The sequence below is a fragment of the Trematomus bernacchii genome, unplaced genomic scaffold, assembly GCF_902827165.1.
Source record: "Trematomus bernacchii unplaced genomic scaffold, fTreBer1.1, whole genome shotgun sequence".
NCBI classification, from domain to species: domain Eukaryota; kingdom Metazoa; phylum Chordata; class Actinopteri; order Perciformes; family Nototheniidae; genus Trematomus; species Trematomus bernacchii.
Genome location: NW_022987787.1, coordinates 331,712 through 350,627, shown reverse-complemented (window position 1 = coordinate 350,627; position 18,916 = coordinate 331,712). Strand labels below are relative to the sequence as shown.

The 18,916-nt window shown below is 40.5% G+C and overlaps 1 protein-coding gene across 1 annotated transcript; it reads right to left on the bottom strand.

Moving 5' to 3' along the window:
• Positions 1-3,463: 3,463 nt before the first annotated feature.
• Positions 3,464-18,199, bottom strand: htra3b (HtrA serine peptidase 3b). Its single transcript, XM_034149597.1, has 10 exons — positions 17,471-18,199; positions 11,507-11,606; positions 11,269-11,401; positions 10,970-11,059; positions 6,430-6,624; positions 6,272-6,304; positions 5,914-6,028; positions 5,783-5,840; positions 5,151-5,246; positions 3,464-5,035 (listed from the first exon to the last, which is right to left on the bottom strand). The coding sequence occupies exons 1-10, from the start codon at positions 17,883-17,885 to the stop codon at positions 4,867-4,869; spliced, it is 1,404 nt and encodes a 467-aa protein (XP_034005488.1). The 5' UTR covers positions 17,886-18,199; the 3' UTR covers positions 3,464-4,866.
• Positions 18,200-18,916: the final 717 nt, after the last annotated feature.

Below are 18,916 nucleotides of genomic sequence, written 5' to 3'. Positions count from 1 at the left end.
GGGAAGCAATATCATTAATAATTTCGACTAGATGGTTTTGTGGCTCTGACAACATAGAAGCAGGGAGAGCTCTAAAAAAGCTCTAAAAATGTTCTCCACCAACACTAAAGATGTTGGTATCGAAGCAATACAAAAAAAAGTATGCTGTAAAAATATTCCTTAAACATACCGGTTCGTTTTAGTTTCCAGCACTTTGAGGATGGAGTTGAACAGCTGTCCAAAACGTACTTCAACATAAGTCATACAAAGGATTCCAGTTATTTTACACTTGGGTCAACGGAAACCGAAAATGTAACACAACTTAGTTTTAACACCAGATAGCAGAACAATGGTATGTCTTTATTAACATTAACTCAGTCAGAGTGGTTAGCTGCATTTTAAGATATGTCACGTTACAAAAACTCCACAATCAAACATTTTCCCTCTCTGCTTTTAGTTCTTTAGTTTTCACTTTTTTCCACTGGTATATCTGCAACTGGACATTTCAAAGTGGAATAATTGGTATCAACAACAGTTATTAGAATATCTTTAGTGCAACATCAGCTGTTTTTGAAGCTGATCTCACTTGAAAGCAGGCCAAGACCAACTGGCAGCCAATGAGAAAGCCTGTCATCATGGTCTCATAGACCAGCACTCATTCATTTCTCTGGCATGGTACATTTATAGCCACTGTAACCCCACATAATGCATGATGTTTGAACCTACCACATAACCACTCAGTACTACCATGTCTGCTCTCCCCACGTTGAGGTTGCTGAGGTTATTGTCGATGTTTGAAACTGGGTTTTAAGACCCAAAGGAATAATGTGGTCTCTAATTTAAGGACGGTGGCTCATAGGAACAAAGATGCTCTTAACAGAAATAGATTTTTGAAGACATGTCCGTCTAAACTTTCTGCCACAAGCTAAGCATGGTAGCCCAAAAAGTCGCTCTTCCAAGCCAAGTCCTCCAGCTTTTTCTGGGGTATCCTTAGATCCTGGGCCAGATGGGGAAATATATCTACTGCCTGTTCTGGGTTTACTCCTAGTTGGATATTCCCTGGATATTTCCAAAGAAAGGCATGGATGTTTGTTCAAAAATGGAAATGGAAGTTAGAAGTCAGGAATATCTCTATTGGGAGTGTCTATGAAGAAGCTTGATCAGAAACCAACTGAACTGTTTATTGAACTGTTTATTGGAGTTGTGGCAATGCTCTGGGCTTCTTCCGGATGTCTGAGCTCGGTCTCTAAAGGGTAAGCTAGAAACAATATAAACGTATTATCATTTTTGTACCTATTAACTTATTATTTCGATCACTACTCAGGGCTCATGCTTACAGTTGCAGGTTGATCAACTTGTGAACAGCTTACCCTTCAGACTCATTTCTTCCTCCGACACAAATGTCTGGTATAATGCTGCGTTCCATTTTCTTTGGAAGTCGGAGGTGGGAACTGGGAGTGACGTCACATCGAGTTGACTGCGTTCCAGTAGCACAAGTCAGAAAAAGTTGGACCTCGGCAGGAAACTAGTTCCTCTTGTTTACATCTTTAGCAGTCACCTCGGGTTAGCCACTGTTAGCAATACCGGTTGATAACCACACTTTATTTTGCATTTTGTTAATACAAACATCGTACCAAGATATCCACAGATCCAAGACGAGCAGTGCCACATGTACAGTTGGTTTAATGTGACACAAACAATACAGAAGAGCTAAACATGTTATATTATCAGTAAGTGTCTATTACTGAAGCGGGATGGCGTAGTACCTCCGAGATTCCAAGTAGGAAGTCCGACCTCCAGTTGAAATTCCCGACTGGGAACTCAGATACTCCCACTTCAAATTACAACTGGAACGCACCATAAGAACTGGAGTGCAGTTTCACTTGGATCAGCATTTTGCTCCTAACCCTTTACCTCCACCTTCCACCGGCATAGTTCCATGGCCTAGACTTTAAGAGGCTGACATTTACCCCAACCAGACTTTGGGGATTCTGTACATATAATTGGTGACAAGAAACCAACTCCAACACCCACAATGCTTTTCACTATTGTAAACAAACAACTGGAATCATTGGCTCAGGCTACCCTTATTCATGCAAATCTTCAACGCACTGGTATAGAACTGAAACGTGAAAATCCCATAATTAGGGACCCTTTTCTAAAACTTCAGAGAACTTGCCCACTGTTCAGATCAGTGTGACTCCGGAAAGCCTTTCTCTTTGCTTTGGCTTGATTTAAAAGTGTCTCAACTCTTGCAAGTGGTTTTGAAACATCTTAATGTCTTGCCTGCCAGCACACACAAACACACAACTGTCTTGCTCTGTAAAACTCAGTATGAGGTTTCTGGGCCTCAAGTTTGGCTCACACACAACACTTAATATAAACATGTAATGGGACAAACTAGATGAAGTTGGTCGAAGCAGTGAGATTTATCTTAACACTCTGTGAAAAGTCACTGTTGGTAATCCAGCCTTCACTGCCTCGACATATTGCTGCTCTTGTATCGTGGCTTGGTGCCAGTTTTCTACAACATATGTGTGTCTAGGATATATATCAGTGTTGCTCCACTATAATAAATCATAATGTGAATTTCTCCCAGCTTTAAGACATTCTGCAGGACACACTAAAGGAAAGGGAAAAAAAGAGTTCTCAAGAAATGCAGTTGGTTATTTGGAATGGTCTTCCTTTGTCTACTTGAACTGTTATGTATGTTTTTCTTTGCGTTTCCTTTGTGAATGTTTTAAATGGATCATTTATTTTGTTTGGCATTCAATCCCACTTTTAATACTTGACACCTTTTGATACTTCTTATTGATATCATAAAAGCAATGGGGTTGAACACCGGCCTATATAAAGCAATATTTCCCACAAACGGCTGCAGACCAGTACCAGGCCACGTTTAAGAATAAAAGCGGGAAACAAAACTTTGTTCTGTATTTTCCTCATCATTCCCTCAACAATGGTATACATGGTATATATATACAGATTTGTTACTACAGTATATTTGATAGTCAAATTGTGTAAGGACACCCCCTGAGAGCTGCTCAAGTCCTATCTGGTTTTTTTTTACTTCTTGTGAGTAACCACAATATTGACCATGGCCCTGAGGGAGACTACCCACTGAGTTAAAAATAAACTCTTGACCTGTCGTGAGCTGGGAAGGAAAGAGTGATTATGTCTGAGAACGATAAACATCTGTCTGCTGTGACTCTATTGCTGAACCCTAAAAACAGTTTCCTCTGAGTTTTTCCTCTTCATTTAAGTATTGGAGACTTTTCCACGCAGGAATGTTGATGACTTGCCATAAGGAGAGCTCAGTTTTGTTTCTTACAGACTGGTGGTTTGTACGATTGTGCTGAATAAATGTTTCCCGCAATTATGTCCCCCGAGTCATTGCATGTGAAATTGAGGTGGGGAAATGTTGACAGCATGATGAAGACTTTGCATTTCCACACCATTATAAATACATACATAAATAAAACAGTGATTGTGTGCAAACTTTATTTGGTGGAAAAAGCTGCTTCCAAAGGCTGTTTCAGAGGATTGCTTTGTTGGCAACTTACATGTAAACATTTTGTTTTTGTCGATAGGATAAAAGTACAAACAGTTAGGAACCAGAGCAGAAGCAGTAGTGAGACAACAAATCTGCTCACATTTAGTGCTCTTCATTCCATCATCATGTAAATGTAATAAACACACGTGTTTCACATTTGTTTATGGTAAGACAACATACAGCAATAAAGAAATATGCCAACCATAAACCAATATAACATGACAATGTTTAACATTTCAAAACAAACACTGGAAACTCAATGCTTAAAAATACAAAAGTAATTTGGCAAATGCCCACATGATAAAAGCAAAAGTTGCGATTGGCCAATCAGAAGTTCAGTTAGCTGAATGTTGACCTCATTCTGTTTATTCTAGAGGCTCTTTAAAAGGTGGTCTGCCTTTTTGGAAAAAGCTGACTGACCTATATTCATTATTTTAAATAGAACCATTTTCATGCGGAAAGCAAGTACGCTTCAATTGCAGGTTTTACAGACTCAAACCGTTAAGGAATATCCTTCAGCAACACTCCGGTGTCCTTAACTCACACAACTGACATACAGTACAAGTATTAAAAACTAAACATAACACTCACTAGTTTAGGTCAGGAAAGACTGTCCATCACCCGCAGTGGAACATTCTGTCTCTTGTCTTAAGGCCTAACCCTAATTTTATATATTTATTAAATGGTGCGCAGTGTAGTACAAGGCACAAACAGTACATTGACGCTTTGGTTTTCTTTTAAGAATATGATCTTGGGATAAAAGGGATAAAAGTGCTGACAACACCAGGACACAAGGGTCAAGTGCAGGCTAAACCTTTGTTGGATTTCATCTGAGTTTTGTGGACTTGGATAATGCTTTTGTCGAGGAAATGCTTAAGAGAAATGTCCCTATCATCATTGTAATCTAATTGAAATGTTTCAATTCCACAGTACATTCATCAACGTTGCTTTTTTGTGATGTGCACCATATGTTATAGCCTCATAATAACATACTTTGAGGTACTTGTAAAGCAAATGTGTTTACTGGTGATCAAAGTGAAAAAAAAATATGGGATCCGGTTGATGAATTCCTGTATATGTGCCCCTGTTGCACGTTGACCCTGGTTTAAACATGTGGAAGGCACAGTTGTAAATCCTTGATACCTAAACAGCATTGCACCATATCGTCCATGGGATCCTTGTATTTGGTACAGTCCACAGCCAGTATTCAAAGATGTACTTGCTTGACAGAAGTCCAGCTGCAGTGTTGCAGTGCTTCCACTATCCAATGTCATTCGCAAAAATAGGGCCTTACATGTAGTTCTAACTCTGCGAGAGAGCAGTGCTTTCGTTGTCTACTGCATGATGACATCAGGTTCGATGTTAAAGAGCAGGTCATCATTGTCCCTCCTGACCTCCAGCAGCAGCGCCGTCTCTTCCTGCAGCGCCCCCTGCAGGTCAGCTGTGGCCATCAGAGGCTTGCCATTCAGCTTCACAATGATGTCACCATCTTTGATCCCGCCTCTGGAGACAAGGACAATGATAAAGAAAGTATTGTAAAAAGGCAAAGCATTAATTTCACTTCAGAAATGAGTAACACTGCTTTTATTTGAGGAACACATAAATAATGTAGACCTACTTCTCTGCAGGTGAGTGAGGAACAACCTCATGGACATAAATCCCACTGGTGACATTAGGGAAGTCTGGGTTCTGCAGTTTTAGCTCTTCGATTAACCTGGAAAAAGCATATATACAGTCTCTTAAAGAAAGTCCATCTAGGTAAACATTATTATCCCAAATAGGGGAAACCAACCTTGTATTAGGCTAAGATAGGCCTTCTTTAGAAACTCTTCAGTTTTCTCACAAGCCACTAAATATTGTGTTTATATGAAAGAGTTGTTGAGAACATATCCTGAACATATGTAAGAAGAAACATACCTAATAGTTTGGCTTGTTAGATAACGTTTCTGGTCCAATAGTAGCATCTTATTAGAATGTGTAAATAACCTAACTTTAGTTTTACCAGAAAGAAAGTATTTTCAAACACTGTAAAAATAAAGTTCAAGCTGACAAGCAGCCAATTCAGTTAGAATAAAAAGAACATTTCTAGCAGATAAATACAGTTTGTAAGGGTTACAATTTAGGGTGTTTTCTAATCAGTAAATGTGAATAGAAGAGGACCCAAAATAGATCCCTGTGGGACACCTTCGCTTCCTTCTTTATTTTCCATATTTGCCAACTAAACAATCATATTAGTCAGTTCAGACTTACGCTCGTGTGATGGTCAGCATCCTGATCCCAATGAACCGCTTCTTTACTGACCTCACATCTGTAAGAGACTCCAGTTAGTTTCTACATCTTCAGCAGGACTCTCACAGGTGTTTAATCCTAGCATGGCTCACCTTTGTTGTGCTTCTCTAGAGACTCATTGAGGAAGCGAGTGATCCTGTCGGAGGGAATGGCAAACGAGATTCCTGCTGCAACCTTCAAGGTGTTGATGCCGATCACCTCCCCGTCCTCGAAAATAAAAAGACACAGCAATCTTGTTAGGATTTGTTTCTTCTTCAAGGCAAGTTACATGTATTACAACTGTAGAAAAAGTGACTTAGTTTGCTCTCCAGGATTAAGAGTTCCGGTTTGGGGCAGCTCAAAGCTAGGACTCGGACATTGGCAGTATTTTCACAAGTTTAACAACCAGGCAATATCAGAGAAAGGTATTTTACAGAAATTAAGCTTTGAGGTAAGAAACAACAATCTTACCAAATTGACAAGGGGTCCTCCTGAATTCCCGTACTATAAAGAAAGACACAAAATCCAGTATACATCATGATATGACTTTTTAACAACCTTTTGAACTGCTTAACAATCATTTTTTAAACAAAGCACATGTTTTCGGCCTTCCTACAGTATATTCTCACATTGATAATAGCGTCCGTCTGGATGTAGTCCATGTCGGAGTCCCTGAGGCCCAGTTCTTTGCCGTCTCTCTGGGCGGTGCTGACGATGCCGGTGGTGACGGTGTTCTGGAGGGCGAAGGGGCTGCCGATGGCAACGACAAACTCCCCGGGCCTCAGGTCTGCACTGTGGCCCAGCAACAACACAGGCAGTTTGTTCTGGGAAGAGGAACAGACAAAGGGTTAAGAGAGCACTGCAGTATCAAACCATTTCAAGTTTCCAATTCACCTTATTTGCTTTGGACTGTGGAATGAAACTGGAGCACATGGAGGAAGCCCACTCTGACATTGTGAGAACTCCAAAAAAAAAGGAACTCAAGACTTTCTTGTTGCACCTCACCTGTACTTTTGTCTAATATAAATAAGTAAGAAGGGACCAAGGAATGATCTAAATCACTATTAGCCATTCCCTTGTTGCTAGCCAAAACTAGCCAGTTACATTCTGTTGTCAATGTAAACAAAGGGATGTGTAACATTGAATTTAACCAGAGGTTGCACTGCAATGTAAAAGACACTCATAAAAGCGTTAAAGAGGTAATAACTTTTAATGTTCAGCACCATATGTTTAGATCGTTGTGTTTTTTTTGGACTGTTTCCAAAGGAGCACTTCTCTAAAACTGGTGGACAATAAAAAGTGTATGTTAGTTTTTGTAATTGGTAAGTTACATAAAGAAATATGAAATATGATCCTGGTTGTCAAATGTTACATTTTTAGTTTTTCTGCTGCTCCCTTGCTCATGAATCTGCCATCCACCCCATTTGAACCGTGTGCCAAAAGCTTATTCATACATTTTGCACACTCAGGAAAATAAGGTTCAAATCTGTTTTAAAAAAATAACTGCCATGACTTCAGCTTTTGACACGCGAGTGCTTTAACTGCTGTTTAAACATTTCCAAGAACACAGTGTGCCAGTATGGCAAATAAAGGGTATCAAAACACGACCAACCATCAGCACTTTCAACAGGCCTGGAACACGATGAAGACAAATGATATTAAGTGTGGAAAGCTATAAATCACAGCCCTATGATGAAGATGATGATAACAGCTGGGGTAAATATACAATGCAAAGTATAATAAAAGGACATTTATGAATAATAAATGAACTGAAATATCACTATGCAGCTATATAATGTACTATACAGTATACACAAGAAAGTAAAAAGGAAATATGGGTCGAGGTCAAAGAGAAAGGGAGTAAAAGAATGGAGCAGAGTAGAAACACATGCTCAGCAGACAGATGGTGTGACTGAGTGAGAGAAGGAATGAGCAGAAAGGATTTCTTTAAGGTGGAGTGCTTTGGATTGTGTTTCTTCCACTCACTCCTCCCTGTCTTGGTCCTGGTCCAGCTCTCTCAGTTCTAACGCAAAGATGTCAACTGAGGTTCACTTGAGATTGTTTTTGGAAATCAGATATTCGCCCATTGAATGACCCGCCTTTTGATTTCTTCATCTCAACAAACACATCTTGTGTGGCAAAATATTGTTTCAACCCAAAGCAATTTGTTTAATTTCTAGAGAAAGTTTCCACACATGCAAAATAAGGCATCTACAATGTGAATATCTTGAAACACATTCCCTCTCTCAACTCTTCATGATCAGGGCTTGATCAGGACCCACTGGGTTGAGTTACTAAAATGTATGTCCTTCAGGATAAAGGACTTCTTAAACACATTTTTAGTTGCGAACTAAACTCTAGCACTTCCGTAATCTCAAGATCCCCAGCTCTGCTATGAAAGGATAACTGTCTGTCAAGATATGCTTTCTTCTTTTTCTTATCTGTAATGACTCTAGGTTTACAATCATGGTTTGATAATGTAACATAGGTTACTTACATAAGTTGAGTAAGTGTGGGACACAAGTTCAAATAAGTCAATGTTTACTTGTTTGTTTCACATGGGACACAAACTGTTTTCTCCTGGGTGATAGTCCTGTGTCCAAGCAACCCTGCCACACTTTTTATATTACATCACCTGATTTCCTCCTTTACTCCCATCATAATTTATCACAACAACTAGAGGTAGCCCTGTTAGTATCAAACTGATTCTAGTGTGATTGGAGAATGGAGCGTCATAATTTGACTTGTAGTTCCACTGCACTAGTATTTGACGAGTTGATAGAGATGGAAGGCATTCCAATTCTCGTAAAACTTTGAATGATAGTGGGAGAAGGACAAAGAGTCCTCAATCTAAACTTTCTCAGGTGGTGACAGCAAATCTGGTTTACTGGAGGGGGGATTTAGTATTTCCATTCAAACCAAAACCTTAATCTAATAGTGTTATAGCCTAATACTAACTATTTGCATGATGCATGCACAGACCTTGATCTCAGGTTTGAAGAAGCTAGATTTTATTGTCAAAAACATTATTGAAATGTGGCTAAATAGATAACAGATGCCAGGCTTATCAACTGTGTGTAAGTTCTGCCCGGTAAAACAACAAACTACTAAAACCTCAGGTGGGAATTGACGTAAGAGAGAAAATTCCCCTATAATCCCTTTGCTGGTAAGCACTGTGGATGTCTCAAGCTGGAAGTATTTGGGGTCACCCCAGGGGAGGTTTGAGTTCTGGTGTGACCCCACCCTTCAGTGTTAACACCACTGTGATCCTGGACACATGACACACACACAGTGCTGACCTTGAAGAAACGCCTTGATGAATTACCCTGCTGGAGATGAACTGCAGGGAGTGCTAACGGAGGCCATGGGGCGGGTGGACCAACGCTACTCTGAGTCATCATTGTAAACAGAAACTGTTGTTTACGTCTAAAGTTTATCCTAAGGCTTTACAGACACGTTGGAAGCATTTTCTATCTCAAATGTTTTTAATTGGTTTTCGAACTTGCTTTATAGCATATGTGTTCTCTTTTATTGATGCTACAACCCTCTACCCTCTGCTGTTGGTGTCATAAAGGTCCTTGGAGCCATATTTGAAGAACGTCAGGAACAGCACCACTAGTGGTCAACATCAGGGTTGCTTCTACAGTCTATAAAGGCCACTAGATTATGGTGGCAAACGTTAGCAAATGTTAGCAAATATTAGGCAGTGATATTGCAACAGTAAATGCAGCCTAAAACCAACAGTAACAAGGAATTCATCTCAATAAGTAAACCTCTTCCAATGAAATAATGCTTAGTATTCTTGCAAAACGTTGTTGTGTGACCAGGCCTTTTTAAAACAACAGGTTATTACCGTAAGGTCATTAAAATTCTAGTAGCAATCTGACAGGCACTCAATAATGGCTGGATTTTATAAAATTGTGTACACACATCAAGAGCATTTCCATAAAGCATTAAACCAAAACACAATCCAAGAATGTGTCACTTGTTTTACACATGTGGGTGTTCTCTGGGATTAGACAAATTACTGTTCCCAGTACTTTCCTTAATACTTAATAAATATGTATTGAATTCAATGCTGGATCCTTTCTGTGTGGAGTCTGCACCGGTTTCCTCCAGCAGTCCAACAAAATGTCACAAAGACAAATGTGCAGCTCCAAAGAATGGCTGTAGGTGTGAATGTGAGCTCGAGCACGAGGCTAATGGATGGGTGGACCTTTCAACACAGTCCGATGTGAATGTAGTTCACCTCTTCATCTAATGGACATAACATTGGACAACTCAAGGGCCCACCTGGAATTTAAGAAATAGATTTCTACATGAGAATTTTACTTTATATTTGAGTTTTCCCATATTTACTTCAGTTGTACACTAGATGTTGATCTAATGCACATCTGGTTTGGAGCTTTTATCTGGGTTAGGGTTAGCATGCCAGAAGAAAATATAAAACATTTGGGCAATCTTGTCTTCCAGTACTGAAGATGGAAATTTGACCCATCTCTGGAAAGTTTAAATGAAAGATGAATATCTTTGCAGGACCACTTAATTTGCATTAACCAACTTTACTTTAAAGTGGACCTATCATGCTATATTTGAATAATATATTGTAGGGCCATACCTATATAAGGTATATTTATATGTTTGCTTTTTCAAAATATCAAACAGATCATGCATTTTAGCCATGCCTCATTTCGCTCTATTTTGCTCTCCTCCACCCTGTCTGCATGCGCTGCAGCTGACCACGCCCCCCTGCAAAGGAGGGGGCCGAGTTACGAGCGTCGTGTTACCATGCTGTTACCATGCCACGGCAACCTCTCATTTCCCTGATAGGTGGAGATTTGGCCATATAGGCGGAGCTCCTCCGTCCTGACGTCAGAGAAATGTTCAAATCTGGATCAGTTTTTATCAGATCTGTTACAGCCCCGTTTTTAGAGATTTGGGTATGGAGGAAAAGAGAGAGGGTTGTGTTTTCTGACACTTGGTGAGTTCCCTGGAACACCGGGGACACATATTCATGTATAAAAGACGTACAAAAGTGCATTTTGCATGATAGGTCCCCTTTAAGTACTGTTTTTGTGAAAGGTTATTTGACTAGAATGGTCTTCCTCCAACTGGCCGCAGTTCTTTTGTATTGCTTTTTAAGGAAATCTCATAAAGTCATACACTCACCTGTGAATTGATTTTGATTGTAGCGATGTCTGACTTTTTGTCAATGTCTTTGATGTTGGCTTCATATACATCCCCATTTTGCATCTGGACCTTCAGAAAGAATGGAAGGAATAACCATATTAAATACAAAAAAGAATTCATAGCATATGACAGGATTTGGTTTCATCCATTTTTAATAAGTTGGCTTTGTTTAGGGTACAATATAACTGTTTTTTGTTCATTTTCTGCAACTTGTATAGTTGAATTATGTATTATAGTATTTCAAATGAAGTACAAATGATTAAACAGCATTTCAGTACCTTGAGGTGCTGTTGACCGGACACTGGTGTAGTGCTGGAGACTACGTGTGCATTGCTTATAATCAGTCCGTTCTCTGACATCAAAAACCCAGATCCACTAGACAGAGGGATGTTCCGCCCAAAGAGAGGATGCCTGGGGTATGATAACAATAATTATCATATTGGCAAAGTTTTTAGTTATGGATTCTAAAAGTTTACCTTTTAAATGTATCATCACACATATGAACACAGTCAGTACCTGAGGAAGAGTTCGATGTGGACCACAGCAGGAGCGATTTTCTCCACCACGTCGGCTATGAAGTTGAACTTGTAACGAGGACTGGCAGCATTTGGAGGACCTATACTGGCAAGAATAATTATGTATTTTAATAACCAGTCAATATCCATATGTTAAAATGGTTAGGGTTCAAAGAAAGGTAAACCTGGGTATCATCTACACATGATTTTGGGAAAATATGGGGCAGGCCAATGATGTGAGTTTAGGCTTTATATAATATAAATAGAAAACAATATGGGATCTATGATGGATCCCTGGGGCACTCCAAAACAATACTGGGTAAACAGTTGTGAAACTTATAGTACTAAATAAACTATGGAAAAGCAGAACCACTGACACCACTTTTTATGAGCAGCTTTTTAAAATAGTGAGCACATTTGGATCAATGGTAATTACCACTGTTTTATTGTGTATTGTTATTATTTACCCTTAGGCTGCTGCAGCCCCCTCAGCAAACTCACTTGATGGCACAAACCTGGCAGCGCTGATGGAAAGTGTTATTTGCCAGGAACATGGCATAACCTCTTCAACTGCTCTAGCAGTAATAATGACTTGCATATCGTCTCTTCAGCTGCAGAGCCAAGTCTGCCTTTGAGGAAACTGTGGTTTGTGATTTTAGCTTGAAAACAGATTCTCAAATGACAGGCAGAATCCAACCTAAGGCTGAAGCCACTGGGTTTAAATCTTAAGATTACTGGTCTTAAGAAATTCACGTTTCTTGCAATCACCATTCTAATATTTCTGATAAGGAAAACTTGACTCAGTGGTTTTTCCCATTAACAAGGTACTGTTAGAACGTTCAAGCAAATGACTGGGTATGAGGATTCTTCCCCAGGGAAAACACATTGAACTTGTGGGGGGTGTTTAGAACATATGGAAGCTTTCATGACCAGCATGGTGGTTGTATAACTTGTTAAGAGACTTTTTATGATGATATTTAAGTTAATTAATTAGAGTTTTAAAGCTTGACTACTACTTTACAGGACTTTCTTTGTAGCAAAAAAAAGTAAAAATGTTCTCCAAACCCTACTACTAACCATGATGACCCCAGACACTCCCAAGTCACTCATCCTCAATCATTTGAGACTTGCCGGTCAGTCATCCATATCTTTTTGAGTTCACCACGCCCGTAGGAGTGTAATACTCCAGTGACGTTTAAAGTTTAAACCCAGACAAAATAAAAGGTTTGGGATCAAAGAGAAATGTAAATAGAGTCTGCCACAACTGTAGCCTGCAGGGACTTCCTGTTTCCTGTGTGTGTGTGTGTGTGTGTGTGTGTGTGTGTGTGTGTGTGTGTGTGTGTGTGTGTGTGTGTGTGTGTGTGTGTGTGTGTGTGTGTGTGTGTGTGTGTGTGTGTGTGTGTGTGTGTGTGTATGTGTGTGTGTGTGTGTGTGTTTCAGATTATTGTAGCCTCCTGAGGGGGGATTTCAGGGATGATTGTAGCAGTCAGTAGAGAAATCTGGTTCATTCATCAGCACTGACCACTCTGTCTGCCTGTCCAACACAACATATCCCATCAGCCACTGCTCAGACTGGCAGGACACTGGCTTTTACTGTCTGTGCTGTTGTTAAACGGATGATTCCAAATATGTGTTGACCCGTAATCATTCTTTAAACATCAGCAACAGGCAAATGTTTCCTCAAAAATATGTTAAACTAATGGAATGTTTTCCATGTAAAGTGACCTTTTGTAAAGCCATGCCAGAATTGGGTAATAATGATATAATTTGTTTTGTTAAGAGCCAAAAACAAATTTTGCCTGACAATTTGCAGTTTCAAATTAGTTGATGATTATCCGCCAATTATTGCGTATTTATGTGTTTCTGATCAACTATAATTCTTTTTAAGAAAACATATAAACACCAGATACTGAACAACATAAGATATTATTTCACGCTTCAGTTTGTTGAAGCTTAAATGGTAACAGAACTCTTTTCAAGTGGATTTTCCCAGTGAACTAAAATAAAGTGAACCTAATGTCTGGAGGAGATGAGGCTGAAACTGATGGTCTACCTTTGTTTGGAACATTGTGGTAATGTGTTTGGCTGTACTTCCTCCAGGCAGTGGTCATGCTCTACTTTTACCAGTTTACCACATGGAAAGTTCAGATTGCACAGAGTTGAGGAGAATTCAGGACATATGAAGAGAGTAAAACAGCATGGAGGGAAGTACGTGTAATTATAAAACGGCCATTAACTTTTCTTCCCGGTTGGTTTTTAATGGAGACAGTAGTCTAGTAAATAGCTGGGAACTGCAGGCAGGAGCATCTTACTCAGTGTGACAGAGGAAATGAGAAACATGTACCAATGAGGACAGGAGAAGGACTATAAAACAGCAGATGCTGGCATTGTTCCACAAGATACAAGCCAAGTGTGTGCTTGTATGTGTGTGCATCTGCCATCATGATCACTTTTTATTTCCTCCGCCAAGAAAGTTCTGTTTTTGTCTTTTGTTTGATTACGGAAAACTGCTGGCCCGATTGTCATGAAACTTGGTGTTATGGTGAATAATGGGCTAGGGAAGAAGCCATTACATTTTGGAGTGGATCCAAATCAAGATGAACAAATTAAGAGACCTGGTGTGCTTTAACTTTTGTTAATATTGCAAGATGTTTGCTGTTTTGACATGGGGTCAGAATAATTCAATAATCAAAGATTTTCCAATTGGGAAGATTCACATAAACGACCCCTCAAGCCAGAAGAACTAAAAAACAGACATAAAATTCATGTTTATAATCTCTGAGATAAGATAACACACATCTTCTTTGTAGCGTTGATTTTGTTTCCATATTACGACTTAAGCTTGTGAACACACTGAAGAAGGAATGATGACTTCCCAACTCGGGACGATTCCAGCAGCATTGGAATGCACCATTGGCCTCAGCGGAGGTCCACTCTCTGAGCGCTAGATGACAGTTTATTTACACTCTACTGTAGCTGAGTATTCCCTTGGCACAGAGTCATCTCAGTGCTCAGATGGCTCCTCCACATGACTGAAAAGCAATGGAGCCCAAAGGAAATGGAAGGATCTCTGATACTGACTTTGAAGCATTGGTTGAAGGAACCAACAAAAACGTTATTTCAAGCTACATCCCAAACCGACTTCTTCCTGAATGACAGCAAACTGAGTGGGAATTCTGCCGTCTATCAGGTTGACAACATCCTTACTAGTTGTCACATGTCTTGAAGATCTCACAGCTCAGATAAATAAGCTACTTTTAAAGAGTACATTTTGTTTAGGACTTTCAATAGGTAAGGTGAAGTAAAAGTCAAAATGGTGGGGATTAGTGGTAGCATGCCAACTTTTCCACATGAGCACTAAACCCAAAGTAAAACTGACGCTATAGGATTTTCACTTTTGGTCATAACTGATATTTTGACTTGATGTAGGCACTAGAGACATTTATATTTTAGGATTGCTAAAGTCAGTGGAACTCATCGTCTGAGAACCTCTATGTAAAACATGTACCAAACTATGGTTCCATACATGAGATATTTCACAGCATAAATTCAAATGTTGACCTCTTGGTGGAGCTATAAAAGTGAGCAGATCATAAGATGCATCCCTTTATACACTGCTGGATGGCTAAAAGAGGACTGCTCAGTCTCTGTGAACCCTGCCGTTTGTAGAGGAAATCGCCGCTCTAACCACACATCTGCTGAGATATTATCTCCTCACATCCTTTCATGAAGCAGTCCACTCTGACAGAAACACTGTTTACAGAGCGAGGCCTGCACATGAACTCTGGGTTTGGGTCGAGGAATTATCTAGGCCAGTCTGAAGGAAAGAATAACAACTTGTACAGTAGGTGTGGTTCATTCTCACTGTCTGCTCTGTTCCAAACAACTGGCCATGATGTGCTTTAACAGGCTTTAAAACCTGCACCTGCCCCTTAACCAGTGTTTATTGGAGCTGTGATCGTTAATCCGGCTCTTATTAATGTGGAGGAGTTGAGAATATCAAAAGGGCACTGCTCTCTTTAGGTAGGGCCAAACTCTCCTGAAGAGTCAACTTGATATACTGAAGCAGCAGACTGGTGGACGTCACCCATTGTTTTGTGAATTCCATTTTTCTCGAGTTTGTTATTTTTGGCTGTAGCCATGTTGTTCTTTTGTCCGTCACTATCTTGGGGTTTTGCTTTTGGAACAAGAAGTGACACAATAGGCTGGAGCTAAGTACAATTGGATGTGAAATAGTACTTTTTAAATTGAAAAAGTTTCAATAATTGGAGAAGAATTTAAATGGGCAATTAAGAACAACCTCATAGGAAGATATTTCCTAAGGTCATCTCTTATCAAGAGAGAACTGTTTCTCATAGATTTATATACAATCCGACTTCTTTTTTCAACCAGTGGACTTGCTATTAGAGAGAATGCAAGTTTAATGCGGGAGGCGTGTGGCGCGTTGGTGTTCGGATCAGGGGAGCACAGGTTCAAACCCCACTGCAGTCAGCATGTCGTTGTGTCCCTGAGACACTTCACCCCAAATTGATCCTGTGGGGATTGCCCACAGTATTGAGTATGTAAGTCGCTTTGGATAAAACATGTAAATTAACTGCAGCGACGTGCAGTCAGTGGAGGCAGGGGAGGCAGAGCCTCACCTGTCATACTCCAATGTAACGGAAAAACAATTAAAGAAAAACTAAATAATAATAATAATAAAATGTCTCCACTGATCTTGTGTAAATGTGATTTCTGTATGATTCCAATCGCATTTTATAGTTAAAATCAGCAAATTTGCCGAGCTCCGCTACGGGAGCGATGAGAAGTGAGGCAGGGACATGCTCTGCCTCACGTAAGCCCACAGTAACTTGCTGGAGCACGGGCACTAATTTAGCGCGGCCACTTATTTTGTGAGCGCGCTCAAGCCATTTACTGTGGGCTGAGGTGAGGCACAGATGAGCTCTGCCTCAATTCAGAATGCGTCACCCCACAGAAACTGGCTGGAAAGCGGGCCCTAAGCGCATGCCTGTTACCATCTCACTGTATGTCACCAATGTAATGTTTGTAGATCCCTTTATTACATTTATCCTCGCCATCCATAGTCTCTAAATAACTTATTTCACGTATATATGATATTTAGGCTCGCTGGTCTCATCGTACAACGGCAATGAAAAAAGCACCAGGGGAGGCAGCCATAACCTCTGCCGCACTGAAGGGGGCGCACGTGAGCCCACAGGTTCTTGTTGCTACTGTTATTCTACCGCAAACAACAAACTAGACTTTTGAAACTACAGGAAGATAAGGAGGACTTTTACAAAACAGTAATAGAGATTGTTGTCCAGAAGGATAGCATGGACTTCATCTTCAAGTCAAGGTAAGACCACAACTGTAATGAAAATGGGATCTTACTTAGAAAGAACAATCCAATATTTAGATTTTGGGTATCCTTTTGTTGATCGGTCTGTTTAAAATTAATCATAGCATCAGACTAAAAAAGCTTTTGAAAATAACAGAATATTTCGATTAAGGTCAAAATAGGCTATAATATTTGTAAATCTGACTCTGAAAGAGTCAGTGCCTCACCAGCCATGAACCTCACCGCACGTCACTGATTAACTGAATTAGCTTACATTTTTCAGACCTGCATTCAGACCAGATATTAAAATGTGTTTTTTACGCATACGTAACATAAAACATTCTGTAATGATCTATACAGATGTTCTATACGGATCCATTACATTTCTTCTTAGAAACTTGTCAGTGCTTTCTTGAGGACGAATTATGTCCAAATGTGAATGTGTTGTTTACCCATCTGTATTCAGCCAGTTCAAACTCCGTGTAGGCCTACTTACTTGAACTTCCAACATCACTTAAAATTATAAGTAGTTTTAAAAAGGGCTTTTTTTTCAGGCGCTATTAATAATCAATCAAACCTGTTAAGTGCTTCTGTTTACCAAATAAAGCCTTAACGCATGAATCATACCTGTGCTGTTTTCACACGGTCCCTTCTGGATCTGGGTGATGCCCGGATGTCCCTGCTGCAGAGCCTTCCTGCTGGTGGCCTTCAGCTGGCACAGGTTGCCGTACGACTTCCCGTCGCTGCCACACACGTCGTTCCTGAACTTGCACCGGCAGAAGCCCTTGGAGAGCCGCTTGCTGTTGGGCTGTTTGCACTCCAGCCCGTCCCCGCAGGGCAGGTCCTCCTTGCGGCCGCACGGCTCCAGCTCGGCCTGCGCGCACACCAGGCAGCAGTTGCAGCGGTCGGGCACGTAGCCGCTGGGGCAGCTAGGACTCGGACAGGTACTCACATCGCAGCGCGTGGGACACTTGGCTTTTAGCTCTGCGCTGGCACGCTCCTGGAGGTACAGGAGCACAGCGGTGTACAGCAGGAATTGCATTTCTAACGGAGGGTTTGGTTCGGATAAACGAAAAATAAGTTTACGCAGAGATCATACTCCCCGGTTTGGCACGACTCATCACTTTCTGGAGACTTTGCAGATGGAAATCCCGAAAGGACAGAAAGACAAATGGCTCCTCGATGTTGCAACATACATCAGAGTAAAACGATCCTGATGATGTTAAATTAGATGGTGCAGCTTGTTTATATCTTGGAGCCGCGCGTAAAAGTGCGTCCAGAGGCGAGGATATCCAGTGGAGAGTGACTGAGGTTTTTCTGTCTTTTCCTTTGCACAGGCAGAGATCCACTCACATCCACTCTGCAGAGTGAGCGCCTCTACTAGCAGTGAGCCGGCCGGGGGGAGGGAGGAGGTGGGGGGGAAGCTGCCCTCATGGAGGCGGGGCCACAGAGCTCATGCAGATTGTTGGCACCTCTGTTACGGTGCATGACCTCAGAATCACACATCAAAGGCACAACCTCCTTATTTCTGGCCGGTCTCGTGTCAGTGAGTGGCTGCTGGTTACCATGGCAACACCCAAAGTTTTATAAATATTGGGGACATGAGTGCAAGGGCCTCCACAATGCAAAAACCCCTTCATTTTATTTTTGTAATACATGTCATGCAATCTGTCAAATATAAATGTATATCCCATGATGCTGTCTCTGAACATAGTGATACATGTTTACTTTATTTGTTTGAGACATTTTTCCAAACATGGATGTACTGAGCCTTTTGATATGTTTAAATACATTTAAACAATCATGTTCAGAACAGGCCTTTCTTACTTAGCGTCAAACTGTCAAGGCACCAATATATGTACCCAGCTCCTTAATTAACTTATATAATGATGGACACATCTAGGATGAATTCAATCAACATGGATACCCACATATCTTTTGAAATGAATAATCCAAATGTCTTAGGACATAATAACCTCAGTCCTTGTTGGTAGGTGTATGTTGGACTTTGGAAAGAGCCAGGCTGTTTCCCCCTGATTTTACGTCCTGACACCAGCTGTATTCTAATGACAT

Excerpts from the sequence above, each read along its gene's own strand:
- htra3b (XM_034149597.1), bottom strand. The coding sequence starts at position 17,885 with ATGCAATTCCTGCTGTACACCGCTGTGCTCCTGTACCTCCAGGAGCGT. Across the intron at positions 11,607-17,470 it reads ACCGTGTGAAAACAGCACAG|GTCCTCCAAATGCTGCCAGT; the intron begins GTATGATTCATG and ends TTGCCAGTATAG. Across the intron at positions 6,029-6,271 it reads GAGGACCCCTTGTCAATTTG|GACGGGGAGGTGATCGGCAT; the intron begins GTAAGATTGTTG and ends TTTATTTTCGAG.